Source organism: Larus michahellis, chromosome 14 (genome assembly GCF_964199755.1).
Source record: "Larus michahellis chromosome 14, bLarMic1.1, whole genome shotgun sequence".
NCBI lineage: Eukaryota > Metazoa > Chordata > Aves > Charadriiformes > Laridae > Larus > Larus michahellis.
Window position 1 is genome coordinate 5,079,931 of NC_133909.1, and position 15,903 is coordinate 5,095,833.

Here is a 15,903-nt window from a genome sequence, read left to right on the forward strand (position 1 = left end):
CATACATCAACTGATTGGCCTTGGCTTTTTCTAACCCACCCCCACCTTCAAAAACAAAACAAACACAAAATGTGGGCTCTTAAACTTGCTATGTGTAACCTAAACCTTAATAGTTTCTATACTGAATAATTGAGTAGTCTGATTTATGACAGCAGTGAAGAGATAATTATTCCACTTGGGGCAGTTACCAAACACCATGTTTGTAATCGCGTAGAACTTGGCCCCCCAAAATATGAAGATGTGACATGCTAAATTTCAAGGTATTTTTTGAGAGAAGTATTGTTTAGAGCACACCGGGAGTTAAAACTGTAGCTTATCCTGTTTATTTTATGTAAGTAGCTTGACCATTTTTCATTTCTATAGTGGCTGACTTCTGCAGTGAGTTGCCAGTACAGGTAAAGCGAAAGCATTCAAACCATGGCAGTGCTCTGTGTCTGCGCCTTAAACTTATATTTCAGGTTTGAATGTATTTTAGTGTGGTTATTAGCATTCTTGTTCAAGAATGTTCTTGCAGTAAGGATTGCATGTGAGTGTGCCAAAGTTGGGCTGCTGTCTGTGCTGTCGTGACAGCAACATTGCATGCTGAGCTGGGAGCCCTGTGTGGATCAATTCCCTTTCATTTTTTGGGGGGGACCACAAGGGAACAGAACTTCCTCGGTCCTCAGCCATAGAGAAGGGGCTTTGTGGGTGCTGTGGAATCCAGACCTAGAGCAGACTTGTAAGTGCTTCTTGAGCTCATGGTTTGGGGGTCCATTTCTCACTCTTTGGTCTTCACATGGAGCAAATGCTGTTGCCAGCGCAGAGGGTGTTGGAGAGAGATGGACAAGGCACTATGAGCTGGGATCATTCGTGTGGAAACTGCTCCAGCTCAGTGGCTCATCCCTTATCTAGGATAAAGGACTTCAACTATTGCCAGATAATACAGTTACTTCTTGGGTTTAAATGCTAGTTGTTTGTGTTGCCTGGTTGAAAATTGAGAGTTTGGATGAGGCTAATGATGCTTTAAATAGGGTCTGGTAGAGATACATCCTTGATCCCGTTCACTTCATGTCCATCATGAAAGTCCAAATTACATCATCACGCATCAATGCTACTGGACGCTGTCTGCCTTCATGTCTGTACATCACTCACTCGAACTGGCATCAAGGGGTTAATTTGAACGCTTTCCTTGCTGCACAAACAAGCCTCTAATGCCTCTCTTCTCAAACTTGTGTTTGTGTCAAAAAGTCTGGTATCTTTTTCCCCTTCAGTGCAATTGGAACGGAGCTATCTGGGGATGCAGCGTTCACGTACGTGTTTGCCAGATCATGGCTTAGAGAAAACGTTACAGTATGTGTGGAATATATCTACATTTAATTTTAGCCTACTGTAGGTGTACATCGTGTATATCTGTATCTATATTGCTATGTGTTTAGAAGGAGGTAAAAAAGTATTTATAGTTAATCGGGCTGTGCAGGAGACAGAATTCAAGTAGAAGGTCAGTAGGTCAGAAAATACTTTGGAGAAGGCTAAATAAGATAGAAGTTGTCTTCTTCACAGGTTGTCTTCAGGGCAGTCAGCCTGCCTCCTATTTTAATTTCTCCAACAAACTAAGTTTCACTTACCACTTCCAGACTTTCCAGTTGAAAGCAAGGGAAAAAAATGCGTTGCTATTGATCTGAGGTAGGAAATACTTTTCAGATTAGGGAAGTATGTGGCCTCCAAAATAAGTGTGAATACTAGGGAGCTGAAGAAAAATCAGTAAAACTGAGCATGTTAAAAAAAACTTGCCAGTTTGTTGGATGCTTTTGCGTTGTATCATTATTTATGCTTTCCCTTTGGGATAGGACAAACCACTTCACGTATTTCTGCATAATAACTGAACAGTGAAGGTTGTTCCTAGAAGACTTCAGAATTTTTTCCCCCTTTACTCTTTCCAAAAGAAAGGTAAAAATCAAGCCTTTGAAAAATGAATCTGACACGTTCTTTATTTCAAAGTCTGACACTGTTGGTTCAAAGTTATAGGCTTCTTGAAGCACACAAATGTCACTCTTGCCTTTTTCCCTGTATTGCAGAGTCTATTGCAGTTATATTTTTTTCAATCTGGATGTCCTTGGTTTGGAATATTTTAACTGCATAATAGAGTAGCACAGATCTGTTGTGTTTCCCTGAGGCTTAGTTTTTTTTCCCGAAAACGTATTTGGGTTTTATTACATAGGAATGGAAACCCTGAAATCACCCAAATGACTCATTTAATCTTGTTGAATTTATAAGCATCTAAATCAAACGGAGTGTTGGCTTAAGATATGGAGTTTCATCTTGCATGGAATTTGTTTGGAACTGAGCCTTTCAAATGTCTGATTTATAATGGAATGGCTGTTGCATGCTCAACTCTGACAGCGGTATAGTCTTATAATGTTCTCTAATAGAAGTGATGCAGGACTTGAAGATTTCTGCAGTCCCCTGCCTGGGCGAGGATCCTGTCATACTTCACAGAATTGTCAGGCTCTGCCATAAGGTCAATTTTGGTTTGTTTTCCTTGGATTTCTTACATCAGAGCTGTTCCAGGACTTCAGTGCAAATTTTCTTGAAAATTTTTTTTAGCCTAAACTTGTTCATGATCAGTTTATAGCTATTTTTTTTCCCCCTCTCCTCCCATTCCCATGTATTTATGGGTAGCAATACCCTTTCAGCCTTTCTTTAAGCTGAAGAAGCCAAACCTTCAAGTCTCCTTCCCTGCCATACGTTCTCCATCTCCCTAACCCTCCTGGCAGCCTCTCTCCGCTGCCTCCGAGGCCATTGCCGATACCGGCTGCTCTCTGGTCAAGCTGACTTCTCACTCTACTTTTTCTACCCCTTGTAGTGTTAGACATATAATGAAATACCTCAAAAGGCCTTACTTCTGCCTTAGGACTGCATTGTCTTTGAAATACGAGGAAGTTTATTCTTTTCTGCTCAAACCTGTTACCTTGGCTCACCTACAGCCCCTTGTAATTGAGAGACATGCTATTGATGTCTTACATTGTCTGCTAAATATATACGACCAATATATGGAACACTGGAAGCTGCTATCAAGGCTATTTTTGTGATTATCTGCACAGAGATAGGTACAGGCTTACAGGAAAACAGCAGTTTTGACTCTTATTTCTGCAAGATACCATGTTAGACCTTTGCTGATTGGAAAGCGAATATATGTTTGTATCTTCTTCTGCAATGGAAAGCAGAGGATGCTGTCCTACATATCTTTCTTAGTAACTGCAGGCCTATTGTATGTTCTGCAGTTGTTTAATTGCATACAAACATGTGTCACTCAAAAACCCATGGGTGCCATACTGCAAAATGTCGCTGGCTCATTCTGACAATTAGTTGTATTTATAATAGCCTTTAAAAAAAGCATCATATAAATATCATTATAAGCATCTACCATTAAATATTAGCCATGTTTTTGACTTATTTGGGTAAAGGGTGCTCAAAAAGAGCATGCTAACTTTATGAAGTACCAGGCTGAATAGAAATGCCTGTATATTTTGAATCAATTGTTCATAAGGAGCTCTAGAAACTTGATTTGCTGCAGTGTGCCTGCATGGCTTATTGCCTGGGTTTAATGACAGCTTTTTTTCACATGGTCTGAACTTCTGGTTCAATTATTAGCCCTGCTGGTATTGGAAATCATTACCAGAGTAACAAATACATTTGATATACACAGGGGACTTCTAGCATTATGAATAGCTGAGTATAACTTAATGCCTTCTTTCCATAGCATTGTGTTTCTCAGGCCTGGCTGCCTTCTGAGAGTTGGTAATGAACAAGAACAGAAAAGCCATTTTCCGTAGCATACTTGGTTCCTCAAATTAATCATCTGTAGAAATCAGATGTGTTTGGTTAGGCTAAAATGGTTTGTAGTCAATCCTGACAGTTCAGAGTTGGTAAAACCTCCTTGGGGAGGATGGGGAGCGCACTGATGGAGCAAAGATTGCTGCACTCAGAGAAACATGTCTAATGCGTTTGACTTTCAAGTATGAGTTGAACCAACTTCTTCACTATGCTGATGCCTTTGCTGCCCCAAAGACTTCCTTAAACTTGGCTGGAAGTTTTACTCCCAAATCAATGAAGGTGGAAATAGCTTTGCCAGGCTGATCAGAGGGCTGTAGAATGGCTGTTTTGAGGTGCTGCGGTACCACGTGCTCATTAATTCCCACTTATTGCCTTGTATTGCTACTAAGGGTTGGGTACCCTGCTAAGGGTTGGGTAAATATGAGGAGAAGGGGATCACCAAAACATTTCTTTCATTCTTGTGATTTGAGCTGTGTAGTGCAGTATATCACCAGACTTGGCTTTTTTCCTTTAAGCCCTTTTGGTCAAAATAATAAAATGAGGAAGAACGAAAATGTCTTCCTATTCCATCTGCTGCTATGTTCTCTTAGTCATTGCCCTTACAGAATAATATGTACAACTGCTGTTGAGCCAAAACTTAACTGGCACTAATGAATGTAACTTAGAACAAAATTGAAAATATTTAGAAAACTTTGAAGTTTGGGAGTAGCACCTACCTCTAACAGTCACCAGGTCAGTCAAAACACTCTGCAATATATTTATACAGTACTACTGTGCTGCGCATTTCACTGTTTGGCAGTGTAAGGCAGAACTCGATCGAGTTGTGATATACTGTAAAGAAACTGGACAATACAGCTATTGATTTTAAGTATATTTTTAGTCGTTGGTGACATGTAGATATGAAAAGGAAATATTTTCAGAATCAGCTAAACTCAGTGTTGAATATTTAGATAGCTTCACTCTGAGCAGTAATATATAGTATATCTTTTCTCCATCTTCAACATATGTATCAGGCAAAAAGAGTACTTTAAAAGGAAGGAAAATCACCTTGTTATACTTAAAAACAGGGTGTTTGGTCTGTAGGCTGAGAAGAAGCAGAGACTTTTTCAAAGTCACATTTGAAGGTTTTTAAACAAAACTTTTATGGAAAGAAGTTCCCCCAACAAAGGCGTGTTTACTTGGAAGGTCTGATTCAGTGGTACCATGAAGCTCCTGTGTGGTAGTTGGTGAAAGAGTAAAAGGTGAGGTTTCCAAAAACCTATAACCAGGATGAGATAATGGGCGGCAATAATTAGTCAAAGGCTGGTTTTGGGTGTCGTTAACCTTATGGTGAAATTTTATCTTGAAATAGGATAAATAGATCCGCGCCCTTCTGTATGTTTGATATAATGCAGAAGTGTAACTTCTGATGCTCTGTTGGGTTTCGCTAGCTGTTTAGTAGACACAAGGTGACAGAAATCAATAGGAGCACTTCTTTAATTATGGAAACTGTAATAATAAACTTAACGTGCTAGTCTTGTATGTAGGGTGTGTGTGAATAGAATAGACTAGTAAACATACATCCTTTCTAGAAAAGAGTGTGCTCAACTTTGAGATGCCTTTATTAAATATATGAGATCTGGAACATTAGAAAAACCCATCAGGTCCATCTGCTTAATTATTTGTGCTCTGCAGAGATGAGAGGAGAAATTGGTAATTTTTGGTGATGTTGTCTTATTCCTAGGTGACGTATGGCTCTTTTGACTATACTTCACTGCTCTATCTCTCGGACTACACTGAAGATTTTGGTGGTGGACGGTTTGTGTTTATGGACACAGGTTCCAACAAGACGATAGAGCCTCGTGCAGGTAAGAGTCTTGGTTTGGCTGCTTTGAGACCAGCCAAACTGTGCCATTTATTAACTGGGTGGGCTGGCAGATGTAGTGGGACTTTGTTTTGTGTCAGTAGTAACTGTGGAATAACGTAGCATTTTGTCTTTAGATTGATTACATAGAAAGTAAAGATTAAAAAAGGTTAAAATGGGGCCACAGTTTGAAATATCTGGAGTTAAGCCACACAAAGTGACTTCCTTGAAAGCTGTAGGGTTTAGAACTGCAATCCAGTTATGACAGCTTAGCAGGTCCCTACGTCTCAAGAGCAAAGATAACTGTGTGACTGCAGCAAATCCCAAATAAAGCAATTTACTTTAGACTGTCTAGCCGGAAACTCCTTTGCTGTTCAAGTTGGGCCTTAATACCCTGTAACGGTAGTGGGCTGGGTGTGAAGATGATTGATTACCACAGCCCTGCCAACCTGCAGTAACATGATGAACCACAGTAACTTGGTTATAAGTCCACACCTGCTTTCAGTGGATCTGACAGGGATGAGCATTCTGATGGCTGTCAGTTATACTTTAAAAAACATAATAAGTCCTTTCCTTACGGCTGGTTTAAGATTTTTCGAATGTGGATCATTTTAAACTGGAATTATTTTGGGGCAATATGCTTAGGAAGAAAGAGCTCAGCTTCAACTCATCTGTCTGGCAGGTGCGTACTGAGCTTACAGCAGTGTAACCTTTTGTAATGCAAGACCAGTCACGCTTCCGCAGGAAAAAAATAATCAAGGACAACTTTGTATTCCTACTGTGTTCCATCTCTTCCAAGAGAGAAAGATGGAAATGTACTCATTTAAAGACAGGATCAGTAATTGTCTGCTGACAGGCGTAACCCCAAGCAGAACTGCCTTTGGAGTACTGCTGCCTGCAAATGGGAGATGAGTGTGGAGTTTTTAGACTTACGGATCATAGCGATCCACTCACCAGCATTGATAAACTCTGAGATTATCCGCATTCTGGGTTTGGTATCAAGAATTTTGTGCTTGATTATTTTTGGCTTTTGTGGTTGGAAATAAACCCTAAACTGGAAGTATCATCTTTAGCAAAATGCTGCCAACAGTATTTTGAAAGGGACCACACTAAACAATTCCCTTTCCAGGTGCAATTCTAAGAATAATATGTTTTTATAGCTGTAGAAATCATCGTTGAATTCTAGGTGGCTGGGAGGACAGTTGTCTCCTTGCACACTACGGGGGCACTCGGTCCAATTGCTGTATTCAGTGTGCCCCTGACTTAATTTTGAAAAGTCTGCAACTGTGAAATTGCTTACGTTCAGCCCCATCCGATTAATTTTCAGGCTCTGCTGCAAGGTATTTGCTCTTTGTCGTTCTTGGGGAGGAAGGGGGTGCAGATAAAGTACAGAAAAACTTTTACCAGCACCTGCTTTTGGCCCTTCCCTTTCACGGGTGGTTGCAGTGACAGTGAGCGTGCCACAGAGCTGGCTCAACACACCTTCTAAACCAACCGTGCAAAGCTTGTAGGGAATGGCCTGTTTTGAAAGATCAAATGTGCTACATGTACACAACAGAAAACTTAAGTTTAATGCAAGTTACACCTTCATAACACACTCCTCTGTCTAAACACAGTTCTCAGGGATCCCATGGTTGTGTCAGTACCTGCGGTGCGATCTGAATAACTGCTGATGTCCTGGGAGACAAGGAGAAAAGCCTTAGAGGGGAAGCACAACATAAAGGCTGTTTTCCTCTGGCTGATAAAATGCAGCTTGTGAACAAGGGAATGACTCCAGGGTGTTTTCTGTTGCTGGTACAAGTTGATATATTTTTCATGTACAGAATGTTCCTTTGCAGTGTTGTTTTCTTCGTGGTGTGGGGTTTTTTTATGCTGCTTCTGAACCCTTGTGCTTCACTTGTCACTCCAGCCCACTTTTAAAACCATGCATTGATAAGCTTTTCTCCTTTTCATGTAGGAGATTCAGGCTTTTTTTTGAGATGACTGTTGTAATTGCTGGTTCAGTTTTAGTGCATGACAGCTAACTTAGCTTCTCCATATTGCTAATGCCATTTCATTTCCAAAACCTGGCACTTCTTTGTTGTCTCAAAGTTAGTCTGCATTTTGGGAACCTGGTACCGTGTGCCAAAATGAGCATGTTCCTTTTTCTGTAAGCAGTAATTTGTTAAAGGGTCAGGCTTTACAGTAGGGAACAGAAAGGCATTGTTACTGATGCAGCAGAGCAGAAAAGCAGTAATTTGAAATACAAAAAAAAAAAGACAATTAAAAAGAAAACATTGGGATTTCCTAGGTTTGGGAGTGCTGCGTAGGCAAGTCCCGCTGCTGCTTCAAATGCTTCCATAGCACTTAGCGCTTAAGGATCAGTCTTAACCAGACAGTTGGGGACAGGGAAAACTATTTTGTTAGAAGTGGAGCCTAATTTTAAAACGCATCACTTCTCTAAAATGTATCTCTGGTGGATTGTATAAAAAGTCTGCAAGTCCCAATTCTCACGTATATGAGTGAAAATCTCAATATAATTTGTAGCATGGGCTATAAAATTGTCTAGTTCAGTTATTAACAAATGTCTCTATCTTTAAGAAGGAGTTAACCTAAAGGCTAAGAGAATTTTTTCTTTAGTGGACGTGAACAAGTCACCACTGTGGTGCCAGTTCACATGTACAGACCTTTGTCTAATCCTCAACCAAATGTGGCATTAAGGAACACACTTTTCTTGTGTCCTGATGGGCTTCAGAAGTATCTATGTGTCTTTTGAGTTAAGTCCGGACCTCTGTCTGCAGCAAGACACTCACTGTACCATGAGTAAGAGAATCCTTAATGCCAAGTAAAATACTACTTTGAAAAGAAAACTTTTTTTTTCTGGACAAAGAAACAGTTCTGAAGTTGTATCTGTTGCTTTTAAATGTCTAAGTGAATTTTATTTCCAAAGTGTTATATTAGCATTTTCTTCTGTCCTTTACACCACGGGTAGCTCTGTTCAAGTGGCAAAATGTTTAGAATGAGGTCCTTCAAAACGAAACCCACGGCCCTTTCCACATAAAACTTACCTTTACCTGCCTGAGACATTGTTTAATAACCTTCGATAGATATAGGGGGGTTAAGAATAAATGGCAGACATCAAGGCATTCCTTATTCAGTGATAAAATTGGTATGCTTTCTGCTGCTACTAAATTTGCCAGTATGAATTGTATTTAAAACGTCATAATTTTGGAGAGTCTTGTGTGAATTTGGGGACTGGCAATGTTAGACAGGTCACAGACTTCACTCACTTTTTGATACAGGGTAGATGAAACCCTGCAGCTGGAATGAAATCTCAGTACAAGTTGTGTGTTCCCTATTTGCATGTGCATTTTAAGGTCAGCTTTCCTGCACTTATTTTCAACTCACAAAGGTGTTTGTTCTCCATACAAGTTGTTTATTATATAAGGGTAGAAGGAAAGGTCACAATCACTTCTTCTGTCTGTCTGTGGTAGCAAATAATTTATGGTGCAAAATTAATTCTGTGCATTGGAGAGTGAAATGTGACTCTTCCTTGAATATCAAACTTTGCATATTTTCATAGCTGTCAGAAGTGTGTGATTCTGAAAGTGTAAAAATACTTGAGATGAAGGTATGAGCTATTTGGGAACTTGGGTTATCCTTCATTTAGAATGGAAAAAAGTCTATGCTCAAAGCCTGAGCCATTAGTTTTTCTGCTGGGGTAAGGAAAAGCATACATTTAAGAATGCACAAATAGCCCTCTCATAGTGCAGGACTGGGTTTCAGGGTGTCTGTGTGTACGTTCACGGAGATAAGTGTAGTTTTATTGCAGTGGTTAGATATCACATGCCTGTCAGATCCTGTAATCATGAGAATAATTGCAGTACTTTAAATGGTGGGAATTTGTCATATCTTTATTTTATTGTGGTCTTTAAAAAAAAAAATCAGTTTGGAGGAACTGAATACTAAAGGGTGAGGGAGTGCAGGGGAGTGACACAAAGTGCAATGACATGAAAAGTAATACTTCCAGATTCAGAAGTCCTACAACACCATTAACACACGGTGTGAGAAATGTGTTTAAAGGCATATATTTAGTAATCCCTCTTGTATCATGGCACAGGGGATTTTTTTTTTCCCCACCTAGAGTATAGGTAGCCTGATTTTTCTCTACATCCGATCTGCGTCATCCAGATCCGGTCTAGATCGTGATAATTGAACATTCCTAGGTTTAGTTTTGCTCCAGTCAGTAAAACTAGAGCACATCGTGACGTTAAATCAAACTGAAAGTTGAGAATGATTAAAAAAAAAAAAATCCACAGAAGGAGCTTTTGGTCCTAGAGAAAAATAAATGGAGCTGGCATTAGCAGCTGCAGTCATAACGAGCTATGTGAAGTTTGCAGGTTGTAGGAGAGCAATTCTTACTGATTTGCAACACTAATCACAAATTGTGCCTGGGACTGGGAAGATGATTGCAAAGAGAAGTGGTAGAAAAAGGAGGACTTGTTGCAATTGTGACAAAAACACGCAGAAAATAGCTCAATAGCTCCTCATTTCTTTGTAGAACTCTGAAGGTTTTCTTTTGCTTTGTGTTTTGTCTTCTGTGGAAAGACAACTGTCTTCCAGACTCTGGTTTTGTATTCCAGTGGTGCTTGATGGTAGGTTTATGATGGTGTTAAATGAAATAATCTTTTAACTGGGCCCATAAAACAATGGGTACCTGGGAGGTGCAGGTCAGACCTGCATGTCACACGCTGCTTATATGAACTTCTTCATACAAAATACACTGTTTTGTTGAGGGCATCTGTTACTGAGGGCGGTAAGGGTGACTTTACACTGCCTGGACCGTTGAAAGGACTGAGGAGTGTCGGGGGAGCTAAACGGATGTCTTGTGTTACAGTTCCACAGAGCATTGGCAATACTGAGAACTGGCCTCTAAGGCTTTTTTCCCTGGTGTAAAATACTTAGTTATAAATGAACACATGTAGCATGCACCTTATCTGTTTTTCATTGCTTGCTGCACAGGACTTTGTTTTATGTAAAGCTTATGCAAGCCAATATTTCACAAATTTGATTTGATACTGCTAGACAAATATGCAGCAAAGTTGAAGGCATAAAGAGGGAGCAGAGGAAAATCAGTTTCAGCCAGTTGCTTGATGAAATTCAGGCGATGTAACAGATAAAGTAAAACAAAATACCAAATTAACTGCTGGTTCAGCTGTGTTACGCTGTATAGTTCGGTAATGATGCTTCAGTTCCTGGTTCCTAAGCTTTGTGAGTGTTAATGTCACACACCGTAGGTGCTATCATGAAATCTTCTTGTTTAAAGGCCACTTTTTGAATAAGCAATGAGCAGCAGAAGTTACCCTTGTGTTTATGCTTCAGTGACTTACTAAATGTAAGGATGACTTATTCCTCTATTGAAAGTCCAAAACCTAGGATTCTGGCATCTGTGTGATTTGACTCTATTAAATATGACACACTTAGCAAGGCCAAGAAAAGTAAAATAGATGATCCAGAGGTGTTTCATGTGATTGGAATTGCAATGCTTTGTTCTTAAAGGCCTCTCTTGGTGACAACTTTTGGTAGGAGTCAGACTTGGAAACCTCCTGCAGGTGCGCAGAGTGCCCTGGTGTGGGAGAGCGGGGCCGGCAGTATCAGCTGGGGGAGGCTGAGAGCAGAGGGGAGACCTGGAAGGCAGAGCAGAGGTGATGTCCCTGCCTTCTCTTGGCTGCAGGGAGAAGAAATGGAGCCAAAAGGCCTCAGTGAGACTCTAACTGTGATTTGGGGAGAGACCTCTAAATACTTCGCTAGGTTGTCACACCTTTGAACATAATGTACAGAGCAGAAACTCCTTTTATTTTCAACAACCAACTGCGCTGATAGGAGAGAAGCAGGCAGGGATTCTGTTGAAGTCGTCTAAAAATGCTCATGTAATTTTAGTAGGAAATAATTAAGTTCACTTCTTTTCTTTTAGAAACTGTAATTTGGAACTTTTCAGTCCAGGTGCTTCTGAATTTAAAATAGCAGCAAGTACTTTTAAAAGGATTGATAACACTTCTACAAATGACAAGCTGGCTGGGGGAGAATTTGCTGTGTGCATCAGTGATTGTTATTTATAACAGCAAGTAATTTCTATGTCTAGTAAATAAATTTGGGACAAACTTGTAACTAGGCTTCATTAGATCCCCATTGCAGGCTTGGGGTGTTTTTAGGCCCCAGGCTTCTTTATGCTTCTGTGCTTGGCATACATGTAGCAAAATTCTTCATCGAAGCTTGTGCCCTCTCTTCACCCCAGATGAGCGCCCTTGTCATTCCAGGTTACTTTTGTGGGGTTTAAGTAAGGACTTGCTTAAAGCTCTCCCCATTCAACGTTTATTTATAAGTAATTGAATAAGTATATATGTTAAATAAGTTTTATTGTGCAATTATAGAAAATAGTATTATCCAGTTACTTGCCTAATGATATGGTGTTTTTTTCTTGGACACTTTACATTACGATTAATTGCTAATTCAGCCTCAACAGATGACAAGGATGAGAACAGAAATGTATTTGTGCAGTTTCCCCAGCAGTGCTTCTGTCTTGGTGTCACTCAGCAGATGAGATGCAGTTTTTCCTTCTTTACCGACCGACATTTACAACTGATAAATGTTAAGCAGACAGTCAAAGCTGTCAGTGCATAAGATGAAAGATGCTGAATAGATCTGTAGTGCCAAATAAACCATTCCTGCTTCCTTTTTAATCAGGCAGATGAGTTGCTTCATTTCCTTCTGAGCAGCAGCTCGGTCTTCCCAGTGCCCCCATCCAGCTGCCGTGGATGATGGAGGTGAGACCTCTTATGGTCCCCCAGCCCTGCTTTGTGTCCCTTCCCTGTCCTGGCACCAGGCGGGGGCAGCCCCTGCCCTTCCCTGGTCTCCAGGCGCAGTTTAAGCAGACCAGGAAGGGCAGCAAGGGGATGGTTATTGTTCCCTTGCATGATTGAGTGTTGGTTGAGGCAATTAACATGTAACTTGCGGTTTCTCCTTGATGTTCTCATGACCCAAGATGTTTACGAGGAAACTTGGGAGCGAATTAAACTGGAAGGGCCAGAAGGATGCTGCCAAGAAAGCAGAAGGGGTAGTCTCATGTGAAGGATGGGAGTGTGAAGGGGCTTGGAATCCAGTGGCAAAACAGGCGAGCTGCAAGCACAAAGTGATTGCCAAAGATGATATTAATGTGAATGGCCTGTCCCATGAGTAATCAGAACAACTGAGGTTGGAGGGGACCTCTGGAGGTCATCTACTCCATGCCCCCTGCCCAGAAATCAAGCACAGGAGACATGAGGGTAGCAAAATATGCGTGTCTGAGACAGACCTGGGAAACGTCAGTATCTGAATGCTGCACTCGTATGTGCTAATGATATGACCCTGAGCAACCTGATAGAACTCAAAGTTGGATATAATTTAACAGTTGGCCTTGATTTGAGAAAGGTTGAAAGAGACCTTGGGATGTCATCTGGTCCAGTTCCCTAAGTTATGCAATTAATTTATAATATTAGAGATGTAATAATCTTGTAGTATTTTTTCTTACAAGCATTGTGGTATGTTAATATTTTGTATGGATCTCAAAATCCTTTCATATATTCCCTCCATTGTGTTATAATTTCATCTGGCATGCCTTGCTACTTTTTCTCTTGCCAGAATAAGGACAACAGAGGATATTTTTTTTTTTACAATACTTGTAAAACACAACGTGTGTTAACTACAAAGTATTGCAATGGTGCTTACTAATTAATTTTCGCAGTAACCTTTTTAGAAGAGGTCAGTACTAGCTTCATTTTGGAGACAAGGAAACAAATGGGAGAGTGGTTTTGTTGAAGTCACAGTTATGTGTCGAGGGCATAGTTGTTATTGAAAGTTGTTCCCTTTGTATATTCCTCCCGTGTATACTGGGGTTAGGTAGCAAATCGTAGGCAGCTTGTTTATGGAAGTGCAACTGGATGTTAAAATTCAACATGGATAAAATCTCCTGGGAGCAAACCTTATGGAAATACTGACGACTTACTGCGACGCACAGCTGAATGCATAATTCTCTCACCTGTATGCTGCTTCTTCCAGTGCTTATATTTTGTGAGTACACCTAAAAAGAATTCATTGCTAAAGGGGCAATTATGGATGTGATTAAAACCTAGGAAAGCAAAAGCAGGGAAAACCAAAAGCTCATGGTTAATACAGGGGTTTTGTTTGAGTAATTAAATGGGACATAATTGCTGCAAATTGAAATATCTGTTGTTTTTGCTGCTTGTTAGAGTATTATTCCTGAAAATAATGGTGTTGCTTCATCTAAATTAGGATCATATGAAATTCATAGCAGTGGAGCTTGTGAGTGGCACTTGCATGTCTTCAGAAATAATGATTCCTATGGATCAGTGCAAAAACTGACTCTCAAAAAATCAGGACAATAAGTGGTTACCTCTAATAGGACTAAGGTCTTGCTCCCTGTGAGAGGAGTTGAGACCTCTCCTGTTTTTCACATCACAAGCCTTTCTCAGCCTGACAGCGTTTAAGAGCTTGACTTGTGTCAGCGCCACGGAAGACCGGGCGCAGTTTGGATGGATGCTGTGGTGCTGAGCTTGTTAGCAGTTCTTGTCCTGAATCAGTGTGAGAGAGTGGTGTATTTAAATGAGTTTGCACCTGACTTCTCCATGTTGTTACTTCTTTCATCCCCAATATAATTTATCCTTTGCTTACTCTTAAGTCTTAAAAACTTGTGTGGATGCTTAAGGGCTGCAGAAAGAAGGGACTGAGAAGCAGCTCCACCTGTGGCTGAAACTCATGACTAATCTTCATACAGAAGCAGAGCTGGAGGTGTATCTGTGAACTGGGAAGGGGACCGACCGCATCACAGGAACACTTCCTGCAGTCTGCAAGGAACAGCAGCTCAGCAGCTGAGCTTTTATTGGACCAAACTCCATCTTGAAATGCACTTTCTAGCACTTAATGCTGCAAAGTAGAGCAAGCGTGGAAAGTAGAGAAAGCAAGCTGTCGATTGAGGTATTGTTGTCAAACAGAGATGAAAGGCAAGGATTGATTACTTCTGTTCCTGTAGAGATATGCAGGCAAGCTAATCATTTAGAAACAGGCTCCTGCAGCTCTGAGGTCACTGCAAATCTTTCCAATTCTTTGGTGTTTTGCTCTTCTAATAAGAAAGGTCAGAACAAGTGCATTTGTGTGGGAGGAACTTCCTCTAGTCCATTGTAGCACTCTTCCGTGGGGACTAGGCTGGAGTACAGCTCACTCCTCGATTACTAGGCAGCCTGATGGAAATCTTGAAGCCACTTGGGAACAACTATAAAGAAATGTTAAGTGTTTGTGGGCAGAAAAGAGGAAAGAGCATGGATAGAAGTACCCACAAAATGTATTTTTATCTAACATGGGGGCTGTATGTCCAAGTGTTAAAAGCACTAAATGCTCTGGTGTGCTGCAGTAATTGCTGTGGTGTGCTCTGCCCGATGGACTTCTTGTGGAATGGAAGGTGGAGGTGAGAAGGAGATGATAAACAGTAGATGTGAGAAGGCAGGCTATGGTTCCTTGTAACTTACGGATCTGAAACTCTTCCTTGAGGCAGAGGTACTGCTCAAAGCATCGTGGAACTAAAGAAGCAGTGGGGGTTTTAGCATCTTGCAGTGACTGGGGAAAATGAGTCAAATGTTCCCAGTCAAGATGAAATACTCTTCAGACTATGGATTTATCTCAGTGGCAAAACTCAAATCCTTTGTGTTTTACCCTTGGCATCACTTCTAGCCCCAGGACACCTCCATTCCAATTTTCATCCTTCAGAACATAGCTCAGACTGGCCTCTTTCCGAAAGCTTCGAAGCAGCAGCCTCAAATCAGGAGATGATGCCTTTGCTGTTTCTTCCTCTCTTAAAAATTCGTCCCTTGAGGACCAGGGATTAAACACTTTCTCTTTTTCTGGTTAGAAAATATACTATAAAAATATATTGGATGGTAGCTTGTGATCTCAAAAAAGCTTACACTTTTAACAGTAAGTGTTCATAAATCAAACTGAAATTATGTGCCAGGAGGTAGTAGTCAAGGTTTCCTTAGTGGAGCAGAAAAGCATGTTGGAAAGAAATCTGTGCAGGCAGGTCAGAGGAGGGGAAAAGAAAATGGAAAAGACTGATTTGAGGCTGCTGTTAAATAACGAAAGAAAAGGACAAAGGAAATGGGATTAGAATTTTACACACTTTCTCCTGAGCCTTTGTCACTCAAAAATGTTTCATCAGGAGA

The 15,903-nt window shown here is 40.6% G+C and overlaps 1 protein-coding gene across 2 annotated transcripts in view; it reads left to right on the top strand.

Moving 5' to 3' along the window:
- Positions 1–15,903, top strand: part of OGFOD3 (2-oxoglutarate and iron dependent oxygenase domain containing 3) — a 44,957-nt gene that overhangs the window by 26,369 nt on the left and 2,685 nt on the right. For both annotated transcript variants that reach the window (XM_074607514.1, XM_074607513.1), the window contains one exon: positions 5,537–5,660. In XM_074607514.1, coding sequence (XP_074463615.1) covers positions 5,537–5,660 — 124 coding nt within the window. The remainder of the gene's footprint in view (positions 1–5,536; positions 5,661–15,903) is intronic.